Raw genomic sequence first — 26,039 nt, 5'->3', positions numbered from 1 at the left:
GGCAGCGCGGTTGAAAGGGAGGCTACTTGCTCGGGAGGGTCAGGAGCATCTGCGCTCACACGGGGCCTTTTTCCTCGCTGTGGACCCGCGGTTGTTGTTTCAGGCACGTCCTCTACGGCGAGACGACCAGCCTGGGAACATGCGAGGGGCCGAGGGGTGCGGCGTTACTCCGTGACACCAGTAGTTGATGAAGACTTCTTGTATAACGAGGTGTCGCTGTCTAACATTCAAATACGTGCCTATTATCAGCGCAGACACACACAAGTCAAATGTGTCTGTATTTGCGTACTTGTTGAAACTTTGTGAGTGACTGCATTCATACCCTGACCCTTGACCCTGACCTTTGAGGTAAACTACACCCTAACACACTCATCACTGTCAAACCAACAGCTATTGTTGATCCACTTTAAGTTTCTGGCTCCAACGTGTTTTACGGTGGGGTATTTTTCTAATTTGGAAGAATAACTGGCCAAATTATATTTAGGTGCAATAGACTTTGATATCTGCTGACTGTTAAAATACATATATAAGAAAAAACACCGCCACCACTGGACCAAAATGCAGTGCAGCCACATTACATCTCACATTTAACACCCCTCTTCTCCAAACCAAATTGAGCTCATCTGACTTATTTCAACAGGTTCACATCTGTAAAAAAATAAAATAAAAAAATCGCAACATAGACAAAAAAAGTTGGTTCTGGGGAGAGAAAATGACACGCCTTTAACAAAAGATTGATGTTGAGATATTTCCGTCTGGACCAAAGTGTCGGACAGACCGGCCGACACGCAGCTAGCATGGCTTCTAAGAAAGGACTCCCATCAATTTTCTACTTGTTCTGACTGTTAAATATCTTCGCAAAGACATTTGTGTTCACATAAATGTGTGTTTGCGGCTTCCAGAACAAACACACACTCACACTCTCCTTCCTCTGTTCCGTCAAAGTCACCGAAGGCTTTAAATCACCTTCATTCTGTCCCAGAGTTTCTCACCCCTCAAGCATCCACTGGGTGTGCCTTTTTTTTCTCTTTCCTTTCTCTCTCTTCCTCTACTGCTTTTTATTCACTTGAGCTGAATCCCAGCGGGCCTCCCGGTGGCTTCACAGAGGAATGTGACAGCAGGAATGTTTACCGTGACATTTACGCCGTTCCTGTCGGCAGCGGTCATCTCCATTACCAGAACGAGCGTCTCTCCGGCAGAGCAAACGACGGGGTCATTGTGCTAATGGATGGAGTTTACTGGGCGCACGAGGACGCGCCGATCCGGAGTTCACAGGTTCACAACCTTTTTTAACACCGGGATGGACGAGAAATTCCACAGACATACCAACTAGTGTTCACTAAATAAAGAAAGTATGTCCTGTACTGTGTACCTCTGCCACGTCAAATGTATCATCAACGAACGAGTCCGATCGTGATTTTATTGCTGTAAATGCAAAATAGACGCAGAATACTCCTAAACTAACAAGAGAATGGAAAGATGCGTCTGTAATTTTAAATGATTTAGTATTGGAGATACCCACCATGACACTTGGTATTGGATGAAAAACCAAAGTGTGTACCGTCTCCCACTCTTATCAGCCTTTCCTTGAGCTGTGTTTACAGTGGCAAATGTTTCCCTCACTTATTCCAACAGGTTCCATTTCTAACTGCTGTGAAGCCGGAAAACTGTGAGCGATGATGTCATTAATACAGTCTTTAAAAACAGAAGAGCAATGTCATGTTCAAGCAGAAGTGTGCGGCGATCCACAGCTAAATAACAGCTAATGTTGATGCGGTTTGCACGAATGCATCTTCCTGTAGCATCCTATATGTTGTTCTTACAGTCACTTCAAACCTCATCACACGCACCCAAACTCAAACGCGGCCAGCGGGTGTGTTTGACTTTCGACAGAATGGGTTTTTGCGGCTTTGGTTACACAGTGTGTTCTGGGGAAAATGCAGGAATCAAAACAAAGAGACACGTTTGTTTGCGTCTTTTGCCTCTCTTTTCCCTTCCTTGTCTCTCTCTTTCGCATATACAAACACTGTATGTACAAACACAGCCTCCCACAAGCACACACACACACACACACTAATTCCAGGTTAATGATCTCCTCTGCGTGGCCTTAACTTGACAGTTAAACACAAGACAAAGGCTGACAGCTTTACGCGCTTTCAGCAGGAAAGAGACATGCGGGAGTAAACACTCTCTCTCTGTGCCTTGTTTTCAGCACATACCCACACACTCAGAAGCGGTTACAACGATCACTAAACATGTATGCGAGACTACAACCTTTGTTGTAGTGCTTCCTGAGCAGGCATGACTGCCCATACTGATATATGAATATTAGACATCTTTAATATCCACTTGTGGGGAAATTTGTCATTGGCGTCACAGACATGCTTACACTTATAAGCCTCATTTGCTGAAGGTTAAAATACAGTTAAAAAAAAAAAAAAAAAGTACGACGTAAGTGGGCAGAATGTAAACAATTAACACATATTAAACATAAAAACAGCAGCAGTCACTAAAATCTAATTTCTATTTGATGAGTAAGATGACAGGTGATGGAATGAAAGATCTCATGAAGAAGTTTCTCATTGCTGTGGGTAGCTAGTATCTAATCGTATATCATATCCTAATTTAAGTTGGTTTCGACAGCGTTTCGTATCAACGTTGCCATTTGTATTAACTTTGTGCCAGACTAAAAAATGTTTAAACGGTGCCTTTTCATGCTAGAATTCTTTTTTCTTCTTCTTTTGAGTCTGGAAAAGCCTTTACGACTGGATTTGGACCACCAGACTCTCCAGTGAAACAAACACCGTAATCAATTTGTTTCATACTGAGCCAGTGGCGCAACAGATCATGCATCTGTTTATACGAGCTCCTGGAGAAGGCCATCACGTCAACCTGTTACTGATCAGCCGCCTCTCGTTGCACAGAACGCGGTCAAGATTTCTCCTGAGGTTTCACAGCAGGGCTGAGACGAAGGCGAGTGAAAGAGGTACGTAGGGACGGACATATGCGGGGAGAAAACAACAGATGTGTGAGAGGAGCTCTGCCCCATCCTGCCTGAAGCACGGCAGAACAAACACAGCAAATTCCTCCGTGCCTGCACCCAGAGGTGATGAATGGGAGCAGCGGGGCCCTAATCAGATGTTCCGCCAGGGTTATCTGCTCCGTTCCATAGATCGTTACCAGCCGCGAGCGTGCCGCACTTCACCTCCTTATCTCGTCACACTCCTCCGTCCCGCGCCACGATCGCTCCCGACTGGAATGTCCTGATGAGGACGCGAGACAGCGCGGGAGAAGAAATGAGGACAGAGAGAGAAAAAACAAGGCAAAGAAGGTGCAATCTCTGATGCCATCTCGTCCAGTTGGAGAGTTATGGCGTGAGAGATATCATCGTCGCGGAGGAGGGATGTGTGCGTAGCTGGATGTTAAGAGCAGGGTGTGTGACAGAGAGGACTTCAAGTGTAAATGGAATGCTCGCTTATAAATGGCTATCTGCTGACCTTAAGGTCAACCAAGCCTGTGTGTGTGTGTGTGTGTGTGTGTCTCCATCTATGCATACGCCCGCAGCAACAGGTTAGCTGCGACAATGCCTCCGCCTACCGAGGACAACACTGACAGGAGTCCTGCACATACTCAGGACACACTGTGAGGACAATAGAGTTGTCCTGTAACACCTGGTCTTTTACGACGGACGCAGAGCTGCACTGGAAAACACATAATCGGGTTAACCAGAGACTGTTCCCCCCCCCCCATCGACCCTATTTCTGTCTCGAGGCGGCTGTGTGTTTTGCCAAAGAGCTTGACAACCAATACAATCCAAACATGAGGGAAAAGGAAGCACTTTAAAACACTGTAACTCAATGAGCAGAATTATTTGTATATCTTAGGCCATTCTTGAAGTTCAAGCGAAACTTGTAGCGGCAGTGAAATATCCGATACTGTAAACAGATGAAAACAAACACGGAGGTTTGTAGTTTGTTCATGTAACTTTTCTCACCGTTGCAGGAAGGTTTTTCGACTGCCAAGTTTATGTCTCGGAAAGGATCCTTTAGTCCGCTGCAGCATATTTTGAATTCCTCGCTTAACGTCTGGCGAATATTGTTTACGGTATGCTGGAAGTTGAGGTGAAGTGACGGGTGGTCCTCTCTTCTGTTCTGGTTTCTGAGGCTTTGCAGGAAGTGTTTCGAGACGGTTTAGTGAAAATGTTCCAAAGCTCACCCTCTGCATCAAACAACTGACTCTTTGATCGAAGCCAACTAATTATTTGATCATGCTGGGGCTTTGGGACACGTTTCGCTGCAAAGGAAGTGGCTTACCTGTGGCTAAGGCGCTGAGAAATGCAGCCAGGCATCATAAGACAAGGAAAACAGCCGCTTAATAAGGGCATTTCATTTCAGAATAAGCCCTGGGCTGTCTGGACCCGGCTAATCTCCCGAAAACCCCACTTCTTAAAGCTTTCTGGCTTGTTTTGCCTTTAAAGTGCGGGAGGTAGGCTCGTAGAAAGCTTGGCTGTTGACTTAGGTAAGAGGTACAGTGACAGCTCAGCTATAGCCATGCAATGGGGTGTGCAGAGACAGAGCGAAGAAGAAGAAAAGGAGAGCAGTCATGATGACAGACGAGTGCACGAAAGCATAAAATAAATCACATAATATTTGAGCTACAGGAGGCAGGTATGATTTAACTCTGCAGACACGGGAACAGCCTTAAAATGGACTGAAATAATGGATGCGTCTTGGGCAGATTGGACAGCTGTCCGATATCAAAACAGTAATTGAGACGGATTAAAATCCGATCGTCAGTCTGTGGAGAGTGACACATTCATGCGTTTGTTAAAACTCATCTCAATGTAAATAGAGCCTTTGAACAGCAAACAGCAGGGCGGTGGTCAAGCTTACCTGTTGACAACGAAAGGGAATTTAAAAGTGTCGGAAAAGTAGAACACAAATGACTTCAAACCCACGAATGGAGGGCAAACATGCAACGGGAGCTTTGACTGCGCTCCGGGCCAAGCCAAGCTCGGAGAAGCCTCCGCACCCGTCTGTCTGGTTGGCACAGAGGAGCAATGGCAAGGCAAACTCGTCACAGTGAAATTCAGATGACACAGGAACAACATTTGGAGTTCCTGTTCTGCGACCAGTGAAACCGAAGCCATTTCTGTGCATCCTTGACTCACCACAACCGCGCAAGGTAACGGCTCAACCACAAAAACTAAACCCGGTAGGAATAGCTCATTTCCCCCTGCAGGCTATTATAGCCCTCACGGTGGCTGCAGACATTTGCTCAGCAACGCGTCTCATTGATTCAGTGAGCGTTGACCTCTTGTATGTGTTTTCCACTGAGATGCTCCTTAACAATATTGGTCAGTGTCTCCCCATTCACTCCACAATATATCACCTTGTGAGGGATTTATAGGTCTGTGACCAGAGACCAGCATGCGGGAAGGGTAGGTCATCCTTTTGCCACTAAAGATGCCTCAACTTGAGTTCTTCTACAAGATTAACATGAAAAAGACGCATTTGTATACAGAATACTGCACAGACTCCTGCACATATACTAAATGACATGTATGTGTCTCTTTAAAGATGATCTGTTTCCTCTTATAAATGAAATGGTGAAATCACTTCATGTTTAAATTCAATGTGTGCCACGAGAGAGACCCCGGGCCTTGGTGTCCCGTGGAGTTTCCTTGTAAACAAACAAAGGTTGTGTTTACATTCAGTGTTAATCACCAAAATGCCCTGTGTGCATTTTTCTTCTTCATAAAACATTTGCAAAGCTGATTTTCAAGTATTACTGTGTCTGGAACTGCATCCTGTGTCGTTTACGTCCATGTTTATAGCTTGCTGTCTTCTTGGCTGCCTTTTGCAGCAGCATTACAGCAAACCCATCACCTGTAGATCAGTGGAAACGTAAGAAGCCTCTGACAGGAGTGTGTGTTGCATATGGCACGGAGGTAAACAAAACAGGGACTCGTTGGTAGAAAAAGAGCTCCATCTCGCTACTAGAGGTCTGAAACCCCACGGGGAACCTTCGACAGTGGCCGCTGCCACTACCCGAGGACCCCGCCGTGCATTAGGACGTGTCGGGAGCTGCGTCGCATCACACAGCATGAGTCATTCAGCACAGAGTGTCACTTCACTGGACCTCAGTGGAAAGCAGGAACGTCCGCAAGGCAAACAGTGATGCACGTGTTTTTTCTAGGAATGAAGATGAAAAGGGAGCTGGAAAATATGCTTCTCGACCCACAATTTGAAGTTTTCCACCACTTGCTCAACTCTTCTTTTTTTCCCTCAATGGGTCATTCTGAACAAGTGATGAAAGCTAAGGAGAGACTGAACAAGAGGTCTACATCAATCATGCAGAGGGTGGGGTGGGGGAGGCATATGGTTCTCAGAGAGCACTTGAGACTGGATGTAACGCACGGGCTCTTAAATCTATCCCAAGCCCAAGAGAATCGCCTCAGAAAATGAGCTCTCTATCTGCGCTACTGACGCAGCTGGCTGTGAAAGACATCAGTTCACGCCGGAGCTTAAATCACTGTCAGCGTTTTATTTGCCATGGGTCAGTTTAAAGCCTGAGATTCTTACATCTACACCCAGGGAGGACTTGCTGATGTATGGAAGGTGACTCCAGTTTTAAATCAGATCAGCGGTGTAAACGGAGCCGCTAGGTTCTCCTTTGCTTTGATTTGGTTTCACAAACACAGATTACGCGGTGAAGGTGCCTCTCGGCCTGTTAATCCTTGCGCCGCATTTTTTCATCGCTCCGGACAGATTGTTTGTCTTCTTCGCGTTTCTTCTTTTCATTTATCTTGATTTTAATTTGTAGTTTCACTTTGGCCACACATGACATCCAGATTTTTAGGCTGGTTTAGAAACAAGAAGGACCACCCAGGAGTGTTTCGGGCCTCTTTCTACTACAGCTTTCTAAAAATCGCTCCAATCGAGCTGGAGACACATTAAAAACGAATCGGATGGCGATGACACACGGTAGTCGTGCAAGGCCTTATTTGCAAAGCAGATGGAAAGCCTAGGCCTGTCCAACATTAATTACAATCACATTCGGGGAGGAAGCCGTCCCTCCTCCAGGGCGGTTAGGACTCCGTGTACGGCTGGAAGAGATGGCAACCTAATCCCCCGGTCACCGCAGAAATCTGAGGGAATCGTCAAAAGATGCACAGGACGCGATTAATCAAAGTCAAGAGCCAGATGTGCCAACAACACAGTATAAACCCAATCTGACACAGCACAGGAACACCAGAACCACAGACACACAAACACCACGCCGCCCCACCGTCACACTCCCACACAGAAGCCAACAGAGTGGCTTCGATATTCGAGAGCAAAGCGACGGCCTCCTGAAGATCTGGTTTTCATCACTGCATGTTGCAACACCAATACTCAGGGGACCAATAAGTGGAGAAACATTTGGTTTTTTTTCTAACTCCAAAACTATTTCTCTTCTTCTTCATGTGCAGTGCTGAGTCACTATTAAATGGTTTACAAAGGTGAGGTACAAAGTATTCCAAGGACTTCCTGTTTCAGTAAAACTCAGGGAAAACATGAGCAGTCATTCTTCAGCAGAGATACGTTCTCACTGCTCTCATGGCCGCATCATGACAATGCCCCCGAGTTCCCAAGAAGAATGACAATCAATCTGGATGTAAGCCTCCTTGTCCACCAGCGCCTCTGTTTATCTTCAGGCGCTTTGTTTAGAGTCTCCCAGTAAACACTGGAGCTGCTAATGGAAGGAAGGCCTTTGGGCTTTTATGTCCCAAGCTCGTTATGATGAAAGTGTCCCTCTTTATCGTCACTGGAGCTAATTAAAGACAAATATGCTGGAGTAACACAAACAACGCGACGCGATTTACGCACGGAAACCGCAGCTCGCCGCGCTGGAGGTCAACAGCGGGAATAGCCCTTTATACACACATACCAGCGGTGATGGTTGATGACTTGCTGAGGATACAAGGTCTATTTTACCCCGCGAAGACATAAATCATGGAGTAGATTGCGCAGCAGGACTGACCACAGAATTTCGGTCCTATAAATGAGCCGCGGAGGGCCAATCTACCCGGAGAGAGGACGTGCAACAATACATTACCCCGAAACAACACAAATCTCATCAGTTTGCTAACCCACAGAGGAGATGAGGGAGTGGGCTGTGTGGCCTCTGTGCGGTTCACACAACGAGCTGTGGGACATTACTGAACGTGCGTCCTGGTGCGTCTGTTGTTCTAGCGCCCTGTGTTTAAATGTATATGTGGCTCAACTCCAAGTGTCTTCAAAGTCCAATGTGAAAAAGAAAAAATACATTATTCTAAGGTGAACATGATCCATGCGTAATTTCAAAAATCATATCCCCATATATTTACAACATTTTCTCGTGTCCGTTTTTTCCTAGCGACCCTCCACTTCAACCTTACTTAAGCCAAACACCTGTTCACCCTTATTTCATTTCGCAAAATGAGACGTTCCATTTGATTTATCGTAATAATAACGTGAGAACAAAAAAAAAAAAAAAACATCTCACAGGAGCGCAATTACGCACTCCTGTAATTTCAGCTAACTTACCTAAATTAACGAAGCTCATCACCATATCTGCGTCGTTTAGAAAGGCAGTTTCTTGATATGTGGCCAGAGGCGGACTCTGGGTCGTCCGCATGGACTCATACCGGTCCAGGATGCCTTCGTGTTGGCTTTTCTCCTCGCTAGATATGGTGTTGTATAAGTCCAACATGAAAAGTGGAGCGGAGTTGTATTTCCCGTGTGACAGATGCGGTCTCGGTCTGTGCGGCAGCCCGAGGATGGACAGGATCTCCTTCTGCATCTCCCGCTTCTCGTGCGTCCGAAGCCGCCGGTGGATGAAACCCGGGTGCACTTCGTTGTTTCCATCCAGTGAATAATTACTCCCCGCGACCAGGAACATGCAGTAATAGGCGCTCCACCACAATCCGACCAAGGCAAGCCAGCAGCTGTTCATGGTGTTGCCCCGCTGTGCTCTCCGGAGTCCCAAGTGTGTCTGTCTTGGAGCTTTTTAAGTCGCCTATCCAAATGTAAAATAGGCGTAATGGTAACCAAGCGTCGGAGCGCGCAGTTATCTGTCACAGCCGCGTATCAAAAGCGAGAAAAGACTCGCGAATCAAGCCATTTGAAATACTTCCGAAAGAGAAATGTGCACAATAGTGTCGGTCCTGCTTTCATTTCTGATTCCCGTAGCGCGCTGTGCTGCTTCAGGGTAGAGTGCACCATGAGAAACTTTATTGTGAGCGCTCCGGTAAGTCGGTCAAAACACACCGTTTGATACGACGTTCACAAATAATAGAATAAGTCCACTGACCGAAGCCATGTCACTTTAGCGGATGTGTTTGCTCTCCAAAAAAAATAACAAGACGTTCCAACGTTGCGCACAGACAAAAGCCGCCCTTTAATATTGGAAGTGGTCTCGGCGACGCTCAGTTACTCCTATGAGCCGAGTACGAGAGTCTAACAGGAATCAGCAGGTTGCAGTCCATAATATGCGCGCGCGTGTACGTATGTGTGTGTGTTCCGAAACGCCCACTCCGTGCGCACTGAGCCAGAGGTGGAGCTCTGCAATGCAACTCCAACATCATATTTCCATATTGTGTTCGCTGCAGAATAACAGCCCGTCTATTCTAATAAAAAAAAGCCAAGTTGGTCTACTTTGCGTTGGTATTGCTCATAATGTTCCTGTTGCGTTTTATAGTTTTCTGCAGCTGGCCTGTACAGATTATGTTCCCAAGAGGTACTTTTGTTTATGCTCGGGTAATTGCGCTTTCTTGCAACATTTTCCGCCTTTTGAAAAAGTCCTCACTCCAACGAAATTGTCAAATCTGCTATAATGGAGCGCGGACTGCATCTTCACACATCCAGAGTCAAGGTGTTTTCCGACCCCGCCGAAGCAAGAGTAAATGTTGCCCAGTTGAGGCACGACCCCTGACGATGGAGTTGGAAACAGCAAGCAATGACGCACAGCAACCTGCAGAGGAGAAGCGACCCGATCGCCTTCAAACACTACAAAAATAAACGGTCTTCGTTTTCTAATTCATCTTAGCACTTCAAATCTAAACCAGGTGCAGGATGGGGCTGCCCCTTCAAGTCACTGCCTTTGTTGAAGGTGAACAAATTGCAACAAATATACACTGCTATGTAAATATATTTTAAAATTACAACACTATCTCGTGCCAGCAGAGAACAGCTGAACATAAGCCATACATCTCTAAGTGAGACGAAAAGGAAAACATTCAAATCCTTATTTCCCCCTTGCTCCGTCCTCTTCCTCCCATCATTCCTTTCTCCCTAACCTGTGTTATGTCTTCATGGCCCCTTCAGACTGTGATGGTCCTGGTGATAAGGTCCAAAGGTGTCCATATCTCTCAGTGTCTCTGCTACTGCTGCTGCCAGAGCCAGAGCCAGTATCTTATCGGCATGTGAAGAGTGAGAACCAGCATCAAAGCTTCACGTACCACCAACAAACACACACACACACACACACACACACACACACACACACATATAGCTTTTAGACTAAATACAACAGTTCGCTCTCATACAGCGAATCAACCAAATCTCATATTACTACTCAACATAACTCCTTCTACAGCGTGTTATCAAACCGTGCTGGTGTTTGTGCCCGTTCACCAATGTAGACTTCATTCGTATTACTTGCAACCGCTATGTAGGGCATACCATACAAGAGGAGATATTTAAATGTTATTCCTGCAGCAGAAATCCTGTCAGTAGACCACAGAATGAAAATCATGTGCAAAGACTTGGATCTTGTTCGAGACAGCATTGTGCGTGTACCTGTGTGCGTATATAAGCGATATAACCGAGAGAGCAAACTGTAAAATAACAGAACCAGGGCTCGTAGAGAACCAGTGCTCTGAAGGACGTCATTTATCAGATTCTTTCGTTTTTCTTGGACTCAAAATTCCCATTTACTAAAATGAGAGCTTAGTCCTGATTTACAACACAGATTTAGTGGTTGAACTGAGTTTGAGCAAACAAAAAAAAAAAAAAAAAGACTTCTTTCATTGGCAATGATATAGTGAATGGTGAGTTTCCTCAAGATACCTCTTGGCTCTGGCATTGAATACAGAGACGAGGAAATAGTCATTTTGCGGGTAAAACTATGAAAGGAAATAGGGGCTTTTTACCACCTCATATGAGTCAGCTCACGGTGACAAACAGCACGGAATCCATGTTTCAACTTGATGGGCCATTAACTGTGGGCACATTAAGCAAACACAAGTCACCACGAAAGCATCCGACAGCTTCTTCTTCCTCCTCCTCCTCCTCCTCGGTGCTCTCCAGTGCTAGCATAACATTCCTGTGATAAACAAGCTGCACACGTCGGGCTGAAAATGATTGAAAAAGGCACTTAATACTTCAATATGTCCTAAACATTTTACTTGACATTAAGCAACTGCGTGTGTGTGTGTGTGTGTGTGCGCGCATCCCCGGAGGCAGAGCAGGTGATGCGTGTGTGTGTGTGTGTGTGTGTGTGTGTGTGTGTGTGTGTGTGTGTGTGTGTGTGTGTGTGTGTGCGTGCGTGCGTGTGTGTGTGTGTGTGTATGCCGGGTGAATTGGAAGTAGAGGGAGGAGGAGGAAACATTAAACAGAGGTTCTGTGTCCTGTCATCACACTGTCTAGACAGGACACCTCCTAGACCTAATGAGGTCTTTGTCTGCCTGTGTCTATCTATTTTACGCACACACACACACACACACATCTCCATACATCTTGGTTTTTGTTCTTTTCCAGTCGTCATGTGATACAATATTATTAAAGAGCATTAAAAAAAAACTTCAGGAAAGAGTTCACACAAACTCGCACACAGAGGAGCATCTTGTTCGCGTGTTGAGTGCTCAAGTGCGATGCGCACACGTCTGTCCGACACGCAAAAATGAAGGGGAAGCGTGCTCCCAAGACCACAGGAATGCTGACACCTGGCACATATCTGACAAGAAGCGCTGAGTCCTCTGCAATAATTACAGCATATTGCGATGGTTACTGGGTCGCACGCACACGAAAAACGTCTCATCCCAGTCATCTCAAAGCAACAATGGCGAGCTGCTGCAGGTTTCGTGCTTTTGATGCCTTTTTAATCTTTTGTGACGGATTTGTTTTGTGTTCACAGCCTTCCTAATAGTTCTGCATCTCCCAGCACACTAAAAGATATCGAGTGATTCTACATGATGATTTGCTTTCAAACGAAATATAAAAAGGTGAAAGACCAACATGTATGTTTGTAATTCACAAACAACAACAATACGTTTGGTTTAATCAGCTTGGGTTCTGATAAGACTGATAGCTGCGTGTGTTTTGCATCAAGAAAATGAGAGTTGACGTCTCGGTGTGCTCGCTGTGGAGCTTCTATTCCCTCCCAACCATCAGGGTCCAAGCCGCCCTCATTTTAAAACAGCTGTGCACATGTTACGTGACATGTGGCGCTTGCGGACAATAATTGCAAATTGTGGCTTCAAAATATTCCTTACACTAAATCTACCTTTAGTCTTTCTGGTATTTTAAATGTAATTCCTCCAAAAACGATGCTTAATGCTCACAATAGCAACTCCAAACCTAAATATCTGAACTTATAAATACAACAGGGTGAATGAAGGGAACATTCTCACTTAATTCTTGTGCTGTTCGTCACTATATCTGAGATTTAGGAGTGATGCTTTGGATGAGAAGCTGATATGGTTGGCTAGGAAATGAGCTGGCTTTATCTGAAAACAGAATCGACCAGATGCATCAGATACCGTCTAAAAGCAGGAGACCTCCAACATTAAGGCATCTGGATGTTATAGATCACCTGAAATTCATAAGGAAATTCATAAAACCAAGATCGCCAGCCTTTCCCTGCTGCCTCCATGCCACTCCGCTTCTTCGCCCACATGAAAGCACTGGGTAATATCCAGATGAGTCCTATGGAAAGAACTACGCCTCACGATGCCACACTTTGATGCCCTGTGTGTATGTTGGTGAGCTGCTACTTCTTCGCTCTCCTCTGATGTTAAACCCAAGTGATCATCCCTCGGAGAGGACAATTAGGCCGAGGCTTGACTGTGGGAAGAGGAACTTCCTAAAAGAATTAAGCTAATCTTTTTCTAACGTCTAAGGAGGGGGGGGGGGGGGGGGGGGGGGGGGGCGGGATTCGCACATGGAAAGGCTTTTTTGGGACTTTTTTTTTAGGATACGGGAGCGTTCACGCGTTAATGTTTAAACAGGAAATGCCGTATTGAAATGCATGCATAACTTTATCCTCAGACTGCTGCTTGAAGGAGTGAGGAGTGCTGATGGTGAGCTGTGGCTTCAGTGCCAAATGAAGAAAACAGATTCCCTTCTGTCTGATCTCATCTACAAGACTGCTTCTTAAAAGCTGTGTTTCCTGAACGAAAATGGCTCACGGGCCTGTTTGACAGTGGGGTCTGCATGACTGGTCTTCACGTGAATAACGATTTCTACTACCCTCACGCAGACGGAGGACTTCCAGCCTCCCCCATATCTGCTCTTCACAGCTCTACCATTTCCCATCAAATGTCCAATAATACTAACTAGCTACACACCTTCTGTATTAAAACTCTGGCTATATTTTCACTACCACGGGACAAATCCACAAAAGCAATGGCAGTGACGTTGAAAGTGTAATTTAAAAATGATGCAATAATCAGTACATTTAGATTAGGAAATATAAGATTAAGTACAAAAAAAGCCGAAGAATCTCACCAAGCATTCAAGACCAACTTTCAAAACGCAATGCGATGGACAAGCTTTGGTAGGTATTCGTAATGTATTGAGGTGTGATACCCAGCCATGATGCAGCACTGATTAAAACAGAATCTACCATAACGCCAACACCTTGGCCATCAGGAACCACTCTCGGCTGAAGCATCCTGCGCTCCAATTGGTCGTCCAGTCAGAATCAGGTCGAGGGCTCCCGACTGACCAATGAGACGCGAGCCGCACTGTGCCTCCATCAATCAGAGGAACTCCTGCAAGAAGATGGGATGAGAGAGCTCAGTATTGATGTATGTCTTTGGTACATGTTGTATCAGTCTGATATGTTGGCACGAAGAGACCAGTGCATTTATACTCATGTATAATAAGAGTCTATCAGTATATTGCAACATACTGTCTGACCGATGAATCAAAAAGAAAATGTACAGACAACAAAAATAACTTATTAGTTGCAGCGCTATGCTGCACTGTTGCTCTCGAACATTTAGGAAATTCCCGTGCCAGTGTAAAATATTTCCAGAATGCCTGAATTACCTTCAAACAAACACTTGGAATACTTCACTGTGAAAGGTGAAAGGAAACGCAGGCCACTGTATCGGTGTATTGGGTTCAGGTCTCTTAAAACTGTGTGAAAACAGCCAAAGAAACATATAATGCATAATATACTGCTGGCATTTATCTAGGTTACAGCTGTCGGGGGAGCAACGTTTTGAAACAAGTTTACTCCTCGACTGTAACTCTGCTTTCTTTCTTTCAGACAGAACGTGAAAACTCGAACTGGAGCTCTCAGTCTCTCTGGACACATTTACATTATTACTGGGTGTACCGCAGAGAGAGAGAGAGAGAGAGAGAGAGAGAGAGAGAGAGAGAGAGAGAGAGAGAGAGAGAGAGAGAGAGAGAGAGAGCGAGAGCGAGAGCGAGAGCGAGAGAGAGAGAGAGAGAGAGCAGAGAGAGAGAGAGAGAGAGAGAGAGAGAGAGAGAGAGAGCAGAGACTACACTGCAAGGGTACAGTAAGCTTCTGGCATCTGTCCTAATTTCTAAAGAGCACCAGCTGGAAATGGCAAACTCTCTACCGTTCAGCTCCCCAAGTTCCTCCACGCCACAATCCCGACTCCCTAATTCCTCCAAGTTGCTGATTCTATTTGACCGCCCCTTATTGAGAGCACATGTGTCGGACATGTTTTCATAACCCCAAATCATCATGCTAGCTTTCAGGGTTTTTCTCCCCCTTCTTTCATTCTGCAGGGTGTCGTGGAAATACTGTGATTCTATGCCGCTCAAACGAATGAAAAAGGGAATACATGGAATACCAGCGTTAATACCCATTGCGACCAATCCAGGGGCCTGGTTTGGGTTCACACAGTCAGCACGGATGGCGCTCTGACAGACAGAAGACTGTGATTAGGTGAGGGAGTGGGGGGGGGGGGGGCGTTACGCTGTCTGCAAAACACTAAATTTCACTAAATGTTTCATCCCCCCGTTACAGGAGTGTATCCTATTGAAGCGTAAATCACTGAGTGTACGGCTGAGCACCCAGCGCCGATGACATGCAACATAAAATGACAGCAGAGTTCCTTTTGCTGCAATCCAACTGGAGGAACAGCACAGACCCTAGCAGCGCAGGTGTGTGTCTGGGTGTGTGAGAGGTCCGAGGTCTTTCCAATATTTACTGAGGCAACATTCGGCGAGTGTTTTCAGCCGGTTTTGCTCCGTGGAGCTTTGTCTTGCACCACATGTGACTACACACACTTACACGCACAGGAGAATTCCTGTACAAGTATGTCTGTGAAACACACACACACACACACACACACACACTATCCTTAGTCCGGTGGTTCCCAATCTTTGTTGTCTGACGTGCACCCTCAGCCCATCCAGATGAACTCAGCTCATTAATAAATGACCTTTAGCTATTTCAACCATTTTTGCATTCCTTTTTGCAATTTGAACAAACTCTATTTATACCACTTATCCATGACTTTTAGCTTATTCAACCATTTTTGCAGGACGTAACATTTTTCACAATGTATTACTTTTAGCTTTATATTTTAAAATGTATCAATCACTTTCACCTATTTTAACCATTTTAAAATACTTCTAGCTTGCTAAATGTTCCATTACTTTTCGCTATCCATTGAAATCATTTTTTGATTATTTTAGTTTACTATTTCGACAGTTGTGTCATTACCTTTAGCCATCTAGTTCATCCCATTTCCCCTACTTTTAGCTATCTATTTAATCAATTTTCCCCTACTTTTAGCCATCTAGTTCGTCCATTTTTCCATCACTATTTTAGCCAACCGTTTATCATTGCTGTAGTCGTCAGCAACAGACGGTTGATTGGTGCAGAGAGCTTCTCCATGTCGTGTCCAGCACTATCAGCCTTGATTACAGCGAAAGACAGAAAGAGGAAGTGAAAACAAATGAGAAAGAGACAGGAGGCTGCCAGAGAACAGTGAGAGGAAGACAGAGCCTGACTCTATAAGAGGGCTAGATAAAGAGCCAGGTTGACCTCCAGTCTGTCTGTCTGTTGGCACCATCGCTATCAGCAACCGGAAGGATCTCCCGTCTTATCCGCAGCGCTCGTCTCCAGCACCTCCAGCCCTCACCCCGTCTGATAGTCCCGTCTCTGATCTGTCCCGTTTGCAGGAATCCACACAGACCTGCGCTTTTGTGCCACATGAATGGGAGCCGAGAGATTGGAAGGGACTCATTGAAGTAGTTTTAACTCAAAAGGCATGTTTGGCTTGAAAGAGCGGCGACTTCTGATCCCCCATTCCAAGTTTCACCGAGAGGAAAAGCTCTTGGCAGTGATCCTGATACGAGATAGTCAGTTAGCGTCCGCAGAACAAAAGCCTGGATTTGTCATCGTTGTTCTTCAGTAATGAGCTTCACATTTGGAAAGGAGCCCTCTGCCGTCTTGTTCAAAGCAGATAAGCCCAGTGTCAAGACTGTGGCTTGTTATTAACAAGGCTGAGCAATGAGACAGCAGAGCCTATTGTTTAATCACTAAATATAAGAGGGGGTTTTCTTCCTGCATCACACGGCCGTCACAGCTTATCTGAATGACGTGAAGGAGACGGAACCTTGTATTTTATCTATTTGATATATATATATATATATTTGAGTCATCACAAACAGTTTCTGTTTTTATTACATTCTTCAATGATATTTAAATATTTTCTGAAGAGATTCTTTCAGTCACATTTAGTTGTGAAACAACGCTCTTAACTAATATAGCTTGGACTGAAAGGACAGTAAGCTACAAAGCATTCTTTAAAATAAGACATACCATCATGTCAGCAGTGTTTCCTTTATCTTTGCTAAAAATGAGAACAAAAACTTAAAAATAAAACAACGAAAGCTGCATATCAGGCCTGATTGCATCTGTACATATGTTGGTACTTTGATGTACTTCAGTCGATTTGTCTCAAAATCACAAGCATCATTCAACATGTAAAATCAGACAGCAGTTATTTAAGAGAGCCCGAATGGCAGCGACTATTCCCCCTGCTGAATCCCTACCAGCTTAAAAGGATGCTGCTCTGCCGTTGACCTCTGACCTCACTTGGGAAGCCCAAACAGAGAAGTCAGATTTTTCTACACGGTGCTGGTTCAGAGTGTGATCTCCTCCGATGGGACATCACATCCAACATCTACAGCCACTGAGAACAGAGTGTGAAACGACACACTGGGGTGTTCTGGGTTGCTGCTGGTGCTGCTGGTACCCTCACCACATCAAAGAGAAACCCACTACAATGGCCTCCCATGAGGGTAATGCGATTAAGTTTGATGTGGATTAACGATTTCCGGACAACTCCAGACTAAAATGGACGGAGAGAAAAGAGCAGACCTTCAATCGGAGGCTCGCTTTGAATACTCGCTAGGAATGAAGGCAAATAGCTGCACTGGGCTGGGTCACACATGACACACACAGTTAACTTGAGCCCACCGAGTTAACACCAGGGCTGCGTATTCTTCACTTTGCAGAGCACCATTATATGAGACCACCAAGGCTGCAAGCAATATACTGTCGTTATGTTACCCAGCACTAGTACAATGTTTCAAATTACTCTCGACATGATAATCTTCAGATTAACACAAAGCTTTTTGTAACTGTTCAAAATGTATCCACTGAAAATGTTGACCCCCGCACACGACTGGCCCCGTCCAGTCAATCTCGATGGAAAAGCCTGCCGGTTTTTTGAAGCACGATGATGTAATCGCTGGACGATGTCACTCAGTTTCAGACTGACTGAGCGGGTGTTTGAATTGGCCGCTGGTATGTCAGCTTTGGACGGAGGTTTGACTTCCATTCAACATGTGGCTTCTTCATATTTGGCACTCTTCGCCGGTCCCTCGTCCCGGTAGAGACGGGGCTTTAAACTGTGAAGACCAGAAAGGCAGGAGACACTGACGTGACCGATTGGTGTGTGTGTGTGTGTGTGTGTGTGTGTGTGTGTGTGTGTGTGTGTGTGTGTTTGAGGGGTCTCCATTTGGCGGTCTCCACTTCAAACAGGGAATCAGAGGAGTACTATAAGACGATCCTGGCCAACTTCCATGCTTGCCTGATTTAGCCTCACCATTTAAAGAAAAATCCTTGAATGAAGTATTACTGTACTATTTTAAGTTTCCTTTTCCGGTGCCAACTTCTTCTTTTTTGTTACTTTGTGATGTTCCTCTGGGTTAAGGAACCAAAATAACATCAGGGAATTAGGTAAGCACGGTGGTTTTTCATTCAGGTCTCTCAAAATCCAAACGAGCAGTAGACACTAATACCAGACTCCTGTGTGACGCAACCATCTCCTCCTTCTCATTTCCTCCTCGGCGAGGCGGAGGGGCCCCAGACAGGAAGCCGCAGGTTCGGCAGCCAATCACGTGCCAGAAAGCTGTCAGATCCTTATGGTTGCCATTGGCCCACATCAGAGCAGCGCAGCGAGCCTCTGAGGTTGTTGTTTTTTTCTTACTCCAAAGCCACCAGGGATTCCCTCCGGCTGCTGCCATCTGTGCCCAACCCCAAAACGGTTACAGAATTCAACCATTAAAAGGAAATAATCTGTAAGAAACACAGGATCTTTAAATAAACTCTGCGTCCCACAGAGCAGCGCCACTTTTGATGTAAATGGGGAGGGAAGTTCGGTTTTCAATTGTTTAATATTGGGAAAATGCACTCTTTTTCCACTGTAAAGTCAGTTTTTTCTGTTAAACTTAAAGTCTTATGAGAAATGCAGCCCTATTAAATCGTGTTAATGTGCCAGGATTTAAACTACACTAACTACAGGCTTGGGAAGGTGAAGATGCTTGGCTGTGCAACATACAACTACGCAGAGGGCATAGAAATGCTAAAAAAAACAACAATAATCACTCTGCTGAATGCACATCTGACAAACCACAGTGGTTTCAACTAAACTGGGGGGGAAAACGACGCAAATGTGTTGACAAACAAGCCTGAAGACGTGTGGCAATCAAGAAGCAGGGAACTAATTACTGAGAGGAAATGTGCAGCTGATTTCTGCCTCCCGAACAGCTGATGGGAGAGGTTTGAGTGCAGGCGGCAGATTCATTTCTCAGACTAAGAGTCTTGAATCGGTTGAAAGAAGTTTCTCAGTTTGTGTCCAGAGACGCACTGAAACTAGAAAGGCACACTCAGCAGAGTGCAGATCTCCGCCGGGTGCGTCTGCAACGACCACTGCCGTAAAGTGTGATTGAACCAATACAACCCATAATTGGCTAAATCCCCATTTTTTTCCAACTATACGCGTGCGAACGTGAGGTTGACGTGCCGTTAAAAAGGCATCGAATAAACCGCGTCTCTGGCCGCAGAGAAGCGGCCGAGTGGCGGCGATGCACTCAGCTCTGCGTGTGTCACTATAGCGACCCCTAGCGGCCGGAGCCCGTTCAGCGTGGGGGAGTGAGGCGAGCCGATGTTAGCGTAGAACAGGCAATAAGAGAAAGCGGGAGTCACCGCCAACCACGAAAGCATGCAGCACATAAGTGGGCACCCAAAAATATCATTCAGCTTTGCTGCAGTAGAATGCAAGATTAGGGTGAACACACACACACACACACACACACACGGACGCACACACGGAAGCGATCGCATGATTGTCCTGACGGAGATAATTACAACCGTTGTATTGTACGTCTTCTCCCGTGTCTGCCTCCCCTGATCTGCACTTCTAGTGGCCCGCTCGCTCATTTCTCTTGGCGAGATTTGGATTCTAACTTTTTGGTGAGGCATTCTTCAACAGATACTCTAATTGCTCAGAGGACATGTGCTCTTGGAACACTTTGCCAAACATTGTAATAGAACTGGTTCTTGTTCGTCAGTGCAGATACTAGTCCAGAGTTGCAGTGCAATCAGCTCTTAGACTTGCCACCAGACAGACAGTCTGGGAGGACGGACAGTCAGACTGAAAGACAAGGGCACTGCCAGGATGCTCTCCTGTAAATGACAGGCCTGAGACGATAAGCCCTGCATGTTTACACTCTAAATCTAGTACAGCCGGTAAATTATAGGACAACAGTTGTATTTTAAACCCTCCAGCAGCATGGCAAAAGCAATGACAGCTACACGAGAGATGCTGCAACGGTCCAATGCGAGACACTCTTGCATAGTGAAGCACGCCGCGACTTGCTGGGATCAGTGTTAGTATATAGCTGAAAGTGTTTACAGCGGGACATCCAAAGTACTTTTAAAACTAAAGCCGAGTCAGCGGGCAAAGCATGCCAGTAAGCAGCGAGACGCCCGAAAAAAGGGAAAAAGTTGTTTATGAGGAAATTGTGTGACATAAATAATACGTAAGCCCCGTTTGGCCCCGCGGTGGAAACCTGGCAGAGGGTTGCTTCCTCTCCTACTTATCAAGACTGCCCAGCAGACTCTGGTCCGTGATGCCAAAAGGTCACGGCCACCGGTGTTATCGCACTGCGACTCCGTCCTCGCGCACAAACAAGAGGAGGCTGGGGCTGATAACAGAGGACGCAGCAACGGCGTTGAAAAATAGAAACGCCGTCGACTTCCTGGCTTTAGGGCAGAAATGATGTGTGCAAAGGAAAAGACGAGGATACTTTCATGGACAGATATAATTAGATGAGCAAATACACAAAGGCAGAGGGAGCAGAGAGACAGAGAATAAGGGGGAAGAGAGGGAGCAGGACTATTCCCATTAGCCAGTCGGGATTATAAGAGCAATATTAACAGTAGGAGGGAGAAAAGACAAGCAACATACTCATTAGTAGCACTCAAATTAGAAGAACCGCAAAAAGAAGCAGTCAAAGTAGATGAGTAGCAGCAGCATGAACACTAACAGATGAGCCAAGTGGAAGCTACGACATCAGCAGGAGCTGAGCCGAGGCAATACTGCTAGTACTACAAGTAGAGAGAAGTGCTGCAAGTAGTCGTTGCAGCAGGTAGCGATGGTAGTTGTAGTGCGAGTAATCGAGGCAATACTGCTAGTACTACAAGTAGAGAGAAGTGCTGCAAGTAGTCGTTGCAGCAGGTAGCGATGGTAGTTGTAGTGCGAGTAATCGAGGCAATACTGCTAGTACTACAAGTAGAGAGAAGTGCTGCAAGTAGTCGTTGCAGCAGGTAGCGATGGTAGTTGTAGTGCGAGTAGCCGAGGCAATACTGCTAGTACTACAAGTAGAGAGAAGTGCTGCAAGTAGTCGTTGCAGCAGGTAGCGATGGTAGTTGTAGTGCGAGTAGCCGAGGCAATACTGCTAGTACTACAAGTAGAGAGAAGTGCTGCAAGTAGTCGTTAAAAGCTAATACAACTACGAGTGACAAGGGTAAAAGATGTACATTAAGAAGTTCTAACTCTCGTAGTTCTGCAGCTCCTTCGTTACCGCCACTGAGCTGCGTTTGAGCAAGGCCCTGGACTGCTTCCTGTAGAGTATATCCACTGTACAGTACATGTTTAAGCATCTCTATATGAACGTGTATTTTCACGAGCTTTTGATCTCTATGGTTCATCTACTAAAAATCATCCAGACGTCAAACTGTCAAACAAAAAGAGCAACAAATGTCGCTGAACAAATGAAGCACTGTGTGTAGTCTGTAACACAGCGCTATAATTTACTGCACAGGAGGTCCACTCACTCCAGAAGACTTCACGTGCAACACAAACAGACTTCGTGGAGGCTGGAGTTTCAGTAGCTTAGAGTACATCATTTATCCCATAATCCGTACTTCTTTGTCACGTGACGTGCATGAAGCGACAATGCTGAGAATGTTCTCCGATTCAACATCATTCACCACTACCTACCAGGTAACCCTTAAACATATTCACATATTCACAATCACTACCAACCACGTCTCCTGGTTTTTATATTTGTGTGGAAACCTTTAGTCCTCAATTAAGATCATAAGGAAATGTAGATATAACCCTCACGAGCGAACACGCAGCCCAAACAGCGCTCGCCATCGGACCGGGACCCTCAGTGACATCTTGCTCCAATTTGAGGGAGGCCGTGTGATTGGCCGGCTCTCTCAGATCATAACCGGCGCAGAAATTCCCTCCTGGAGGAGACCACAAAATTACAAAGTATGGCAGCTGGAAAGTCGGGAGAGGAAAGGAAAATGAGATGAGGATGAAAAAAAGAAATACAACAAGTTGGAGCCGGAGTCCGAGGGCTGCAATTTGGACAGCAGCTTTGCTTTTGGGCTCGCTGGCACACGAATGCTTCTCTTCCCTGAAGAGCCCAAATCCAATGCATCGTCACAAATCACGCATGTGCTCACACACACACACACACTCACAATATCCTCATTAATGGAAGACTAACATACTCCAACCACAGCCCCTTCCGTTGGATTCATGCGGTAATTACAACATTACCCAAGAGGCCTACAAACACTATGTCACAGGCTCAGGCAGAGACTCATACAACCCTCCTCTCTCCGTAATGTAGCAGCAATGAAAATGATTATAACAAACCAATGTGTGCCAAGCAACACCCATCAACTGGGAGCTTTGATTACAGCTGTGGGTCAACGCAGGGCAATTATAGAGAAACAGTGCGTCACGCTGTTTATGGGAGCAACGATGTGACAGAGCTCCCTGAAGCGCTTTGTCCTTGTAGGAGAGAAAGAAGAAAAAAGAGCAGAAGCTATGAAGAGCTGGTCCGTTCGTTCACGGAGGACCGTAAAGCGTGATTTAGAACAGACAGTTATCTCAGCAATGACTGGGACACTGAGCTGAAGCCTTGTGGGGTCAGAGTTTTGAGTTTTAAAGGGTAATGTGACGCAAATTGTGAGAAAATAAAAGGATTTTACTGTTGTAGGTGGTTGAGGCGGAGCTCTTCAACTATTTTGTATCAGAGTGCAGATGATGACCGTTTTCATCATGGATGTTTTTGCAGATTGTTTTATTCATTACATAATTGGTTGTTTGGTTTGTAAAAATGTTCATAATAGTGACAAATACTGTCACACATTTATTTTGTCCAAAAAAACAAGATTCTAAATTATGAGAATAATTAAAGGAAAAGCAGCAAATCCTAACATTTTTTAAATTTAGAACCATGAAATGTTTTTGCAATTAAAAGAATATGATAAAAATGATTATCAAAATAGTTGTCAATTAATTTTCTATCAATCCACTAATCCTTTCAGCTGTACTTGTATATGCTGTTGGGGAGTGTAATTGATAGAAATGTTATAAGCTCTTCATACATCAAACAAAAACTATCATTTGCAAAGCAACTATTGACTTAAGATGCTGAATAATTATCAGGAAGTCAAAAGTCCAACATGTCCCTGTGAGATGTGGACTTTGTGCCATGAAAAGAAAAGACTCAAGTGAAGTACAGGTACCTGTGATTTGTACTTGAGTGAATGTACTTTGTTACATTCCACCACAGAAACCTAACCTCAACTCCGTTCAACATCTTTGTATAAAAACTGGGAACATGAACTGTTGTCTCTTCTAAAAGAGATTTGAATGGATTTCTCAAATCCTTTTTTTGGGAAATTTGTAATTTGACCCCTAACAAACACTTGCGCACTGTCTGGTGTGTCCGGTGTGTTTTTATGGGACTAGTGAGGCTTCACAGACATCAAACGTGGCTTCCCGCTGAAGTGACACAGCTTCATCTAAATCGTACATGACGACAAAACATCCACAGAAATCCGAATCCCAAACACTCCAAATATGTGCCGGCATATTCAAAAGCTGCAGAAAGCAATTACTCTTCATTTCACAAGTTAGAAAAAAAAAAACACATGTCGACAGTGAAAAACGAGAGCTGAGAGAGTGATCGCGCTAATTTGAACTCAATGGATTCCTTGTGTTTTCAGAAACACGACAGTCAAAGTAGCCTCCCTGCTCTCCATCTCACGACACAGACGGGCCGCTAATCGCCGCCGAAGGTCAGTCTTCTTGTTCCAGCGGCAGCACCGGACAAGCTGCTGACAGGAATGTGTGGTGGGACGATTGAAAGCACATTACAGACATAGTGGGGATAACAGAAGCGCCACTTCTGCTGGGACGACCTGTTAGCTCACTGCTAACCCATTTAACTCGAGCTAATTACTCACACACCCGCGCACTGTTCTCTGTTCACAGCCGAGACTAGTGGCCCTCTGCAGCCGCCATCTGGAAAGGCTCCAACCTCCGAAGTACCAAAACAAAGTATATACTTTGTCTCTCTTGAGGCCGCGGTGCCCTTTGTACAGCGGACAGGTTGATCCAGGTTGAAGACATGATTTCCACTGAGGGGGAAGGAGTCCATTCAGCGTGTGCCGTGATTATTTTGAGAGGTATTAGGAGCCGTGGCCTGATTCTGGCTTTTGGGGAGGCTGACACGGCGCAGGCCTCCTCACAGGTGTGCGAGTGTGTGGTTTGTTTGCCTGCGTGTGCACTGGTCAGGTCACCTCTGTGTTTCGGATAGATCGAAGGACTCCCGAGGAGGAAAAAAAAGATGCAGAGGAAGAATGCGACGGAGAGACGGCAGGTCGAGTATTGAGGACGGAAGGGAGGCTGGAGGGAAGAGCGGAGAAGTTTCAATGACTATCTCATGACTTTCCATAACTGCATCACAGCTATTCTACAGCCTGTTCTTCCTTTCTGGTTTGCAAATATGTTTTAGCGCAAACCAAGTATTATTAAAGGGCTTAAATAGTCTGTTTCCTTAACTTATTAAAACAGGAAGTTAAAAAAGTTGTAAAAATACATTCTCGCATTCAAAAAGTGCCTAAAATTCTGTAACTTGCAGAGACAATGACTCCAACCAGAGGAGACTCACTGCTCCTGGCCAAGAAATAGTCCCAACATAATACCCCATAAAACCACAAGGTGTTTTTCCCCACTTTGGTTTCTGTGCAGATGAAACAAACAAGATGGAATCATCATTGAGGTTGACAGGTGCTGGTAAGTGGATGTTGGTACCTTTGCACAGAGCCGGGATAGCAGTTTCCCAACATTTCCAGTTTTTGGCGTAAGCTAAGCTAACTGGCTGCTGGTGGTAGTTTCATATTTAGCATGCAGACATCGATCTTCTCATCCATCTCTCTGCATTAATCCAAAAAAAGGATTTCTTCAAGGTGTGCTGCTCTCAGAATGTCATGATATTCCTAATAAATTGCAAAAAATAAAATGAGGCACAGAGGAAAGAGGAAACACACAACCGAGGAAAATGATGCTGAAGACAGCTGGCTGGCTTCTAACTCGAGACAAAATTCCTCCACAAGATGTGAACCAGGTTCAAACTCTGCAGTGCGTCAGTATATATCTGCCTCTGAGCACGACACTGAATTGAAAAGCAAATTCTATTTCTTACCATTGTCTCACCTTTCCCATGAGGAACGCCACGTTTGTAGCCCGGGTCACTGTGAAAAGGCCTCCAGCTCTCCACGCAGACGCCTCGCTGTCTCCTGGTTCACCGCATTACGCACCTTGGGCCTGGTTTGTCGCCGCGGTAACCACGGACCCCCTGCGCTCCGTGGCCACGGTCTGCACCGCAACTAATGACAGAGAATGATAAAGATGCAGAGACTGAAACCAATATGGACCACAACACTTAGAAAGGGGCCGACCCCGGAGAAGTTAAGTTTAACCTCCACAGTAGGAGGGACGGAGATGGAATGCGAATGGTTTTACGGGGACAGACTTCACGACACAGACGGTGACAGACAAACGATGGAAAGGTCTGGGGTTGAGGTGACCGCCTTGGCTCTCACTCTGTGTGTTTATAAGAGTGTGTGAGTGTGCCTGCCAGGGGTTGTGGCTTGAGGTTGCAGCAGGTAGTTGACCTGACATTGTTTAGGGTAATACCAGG

The 26,039-nt window shown here is 45.4% G+C and overlaps 2 protein-coding genes across 2 annotated transcripts in view; both read right to left on the bottom strand.

Annotated features, from left to right (window-relative positions):
- The window catches only part of bmp6 (bone morphogenetic protein 6), a gene marked incomplete at both ends in the record, with an annotated part of 47,811 nt that extends 38,832 nt beyond the window's left edge, over positions 1-8,979 (bottom strand). Inside the window, one exon of the mRNA XM_079292151.1 lies at positions 8,571-8,979. Coding sequence (XP_079148277.1) covers positions 8,571-8,979 — 409 coding nt within the window. The remainder of the gene's footprint in view (positions 1-8,570) is intronic.
- Positions 8,980-12,810: 3,831 nt separating this feature from the next.
- Positions 12,811-26,020, bottom strand: LOC306794303 (enoyl-CoA hydratase EchA19; the record flags this gene model as incomplete). The annotated part of the gene is given in 10 exon segments (XM_079292340.1): positions 12,811-12,837; positions 13,870-13,906; positions 13,908-13,982; positions 13,984-14,017; positions 21,581-21,689; positions 22,154-22,281; positions 25,553-25,598; positions 25,600-25,665; positions 25,667-25,725; positions 26,014-26,020. Coding segments are annotated over 10 exon segments (588 nt in total).
- Positions 26,021-26,039: the final 19 nt, after the last annotated feature.

Source organism: Melanostigma gelatinosum, assembly GCF_949748355.1.
Source record: "Melanostigma gelatinosum genome assembly, chromosome: 20".
NCBI classification, from domain to species: Eukaryota; Metazoa; Chordata; class Actinopteri; order Perciformes; family Zoarcidae; genus Melanostigma; species Melanostigma gelatinosum.
Note: the sequence above shows the minus strand (reverse complement) of the source record. Positions and strands in the feature narration are given on the sequence as shown.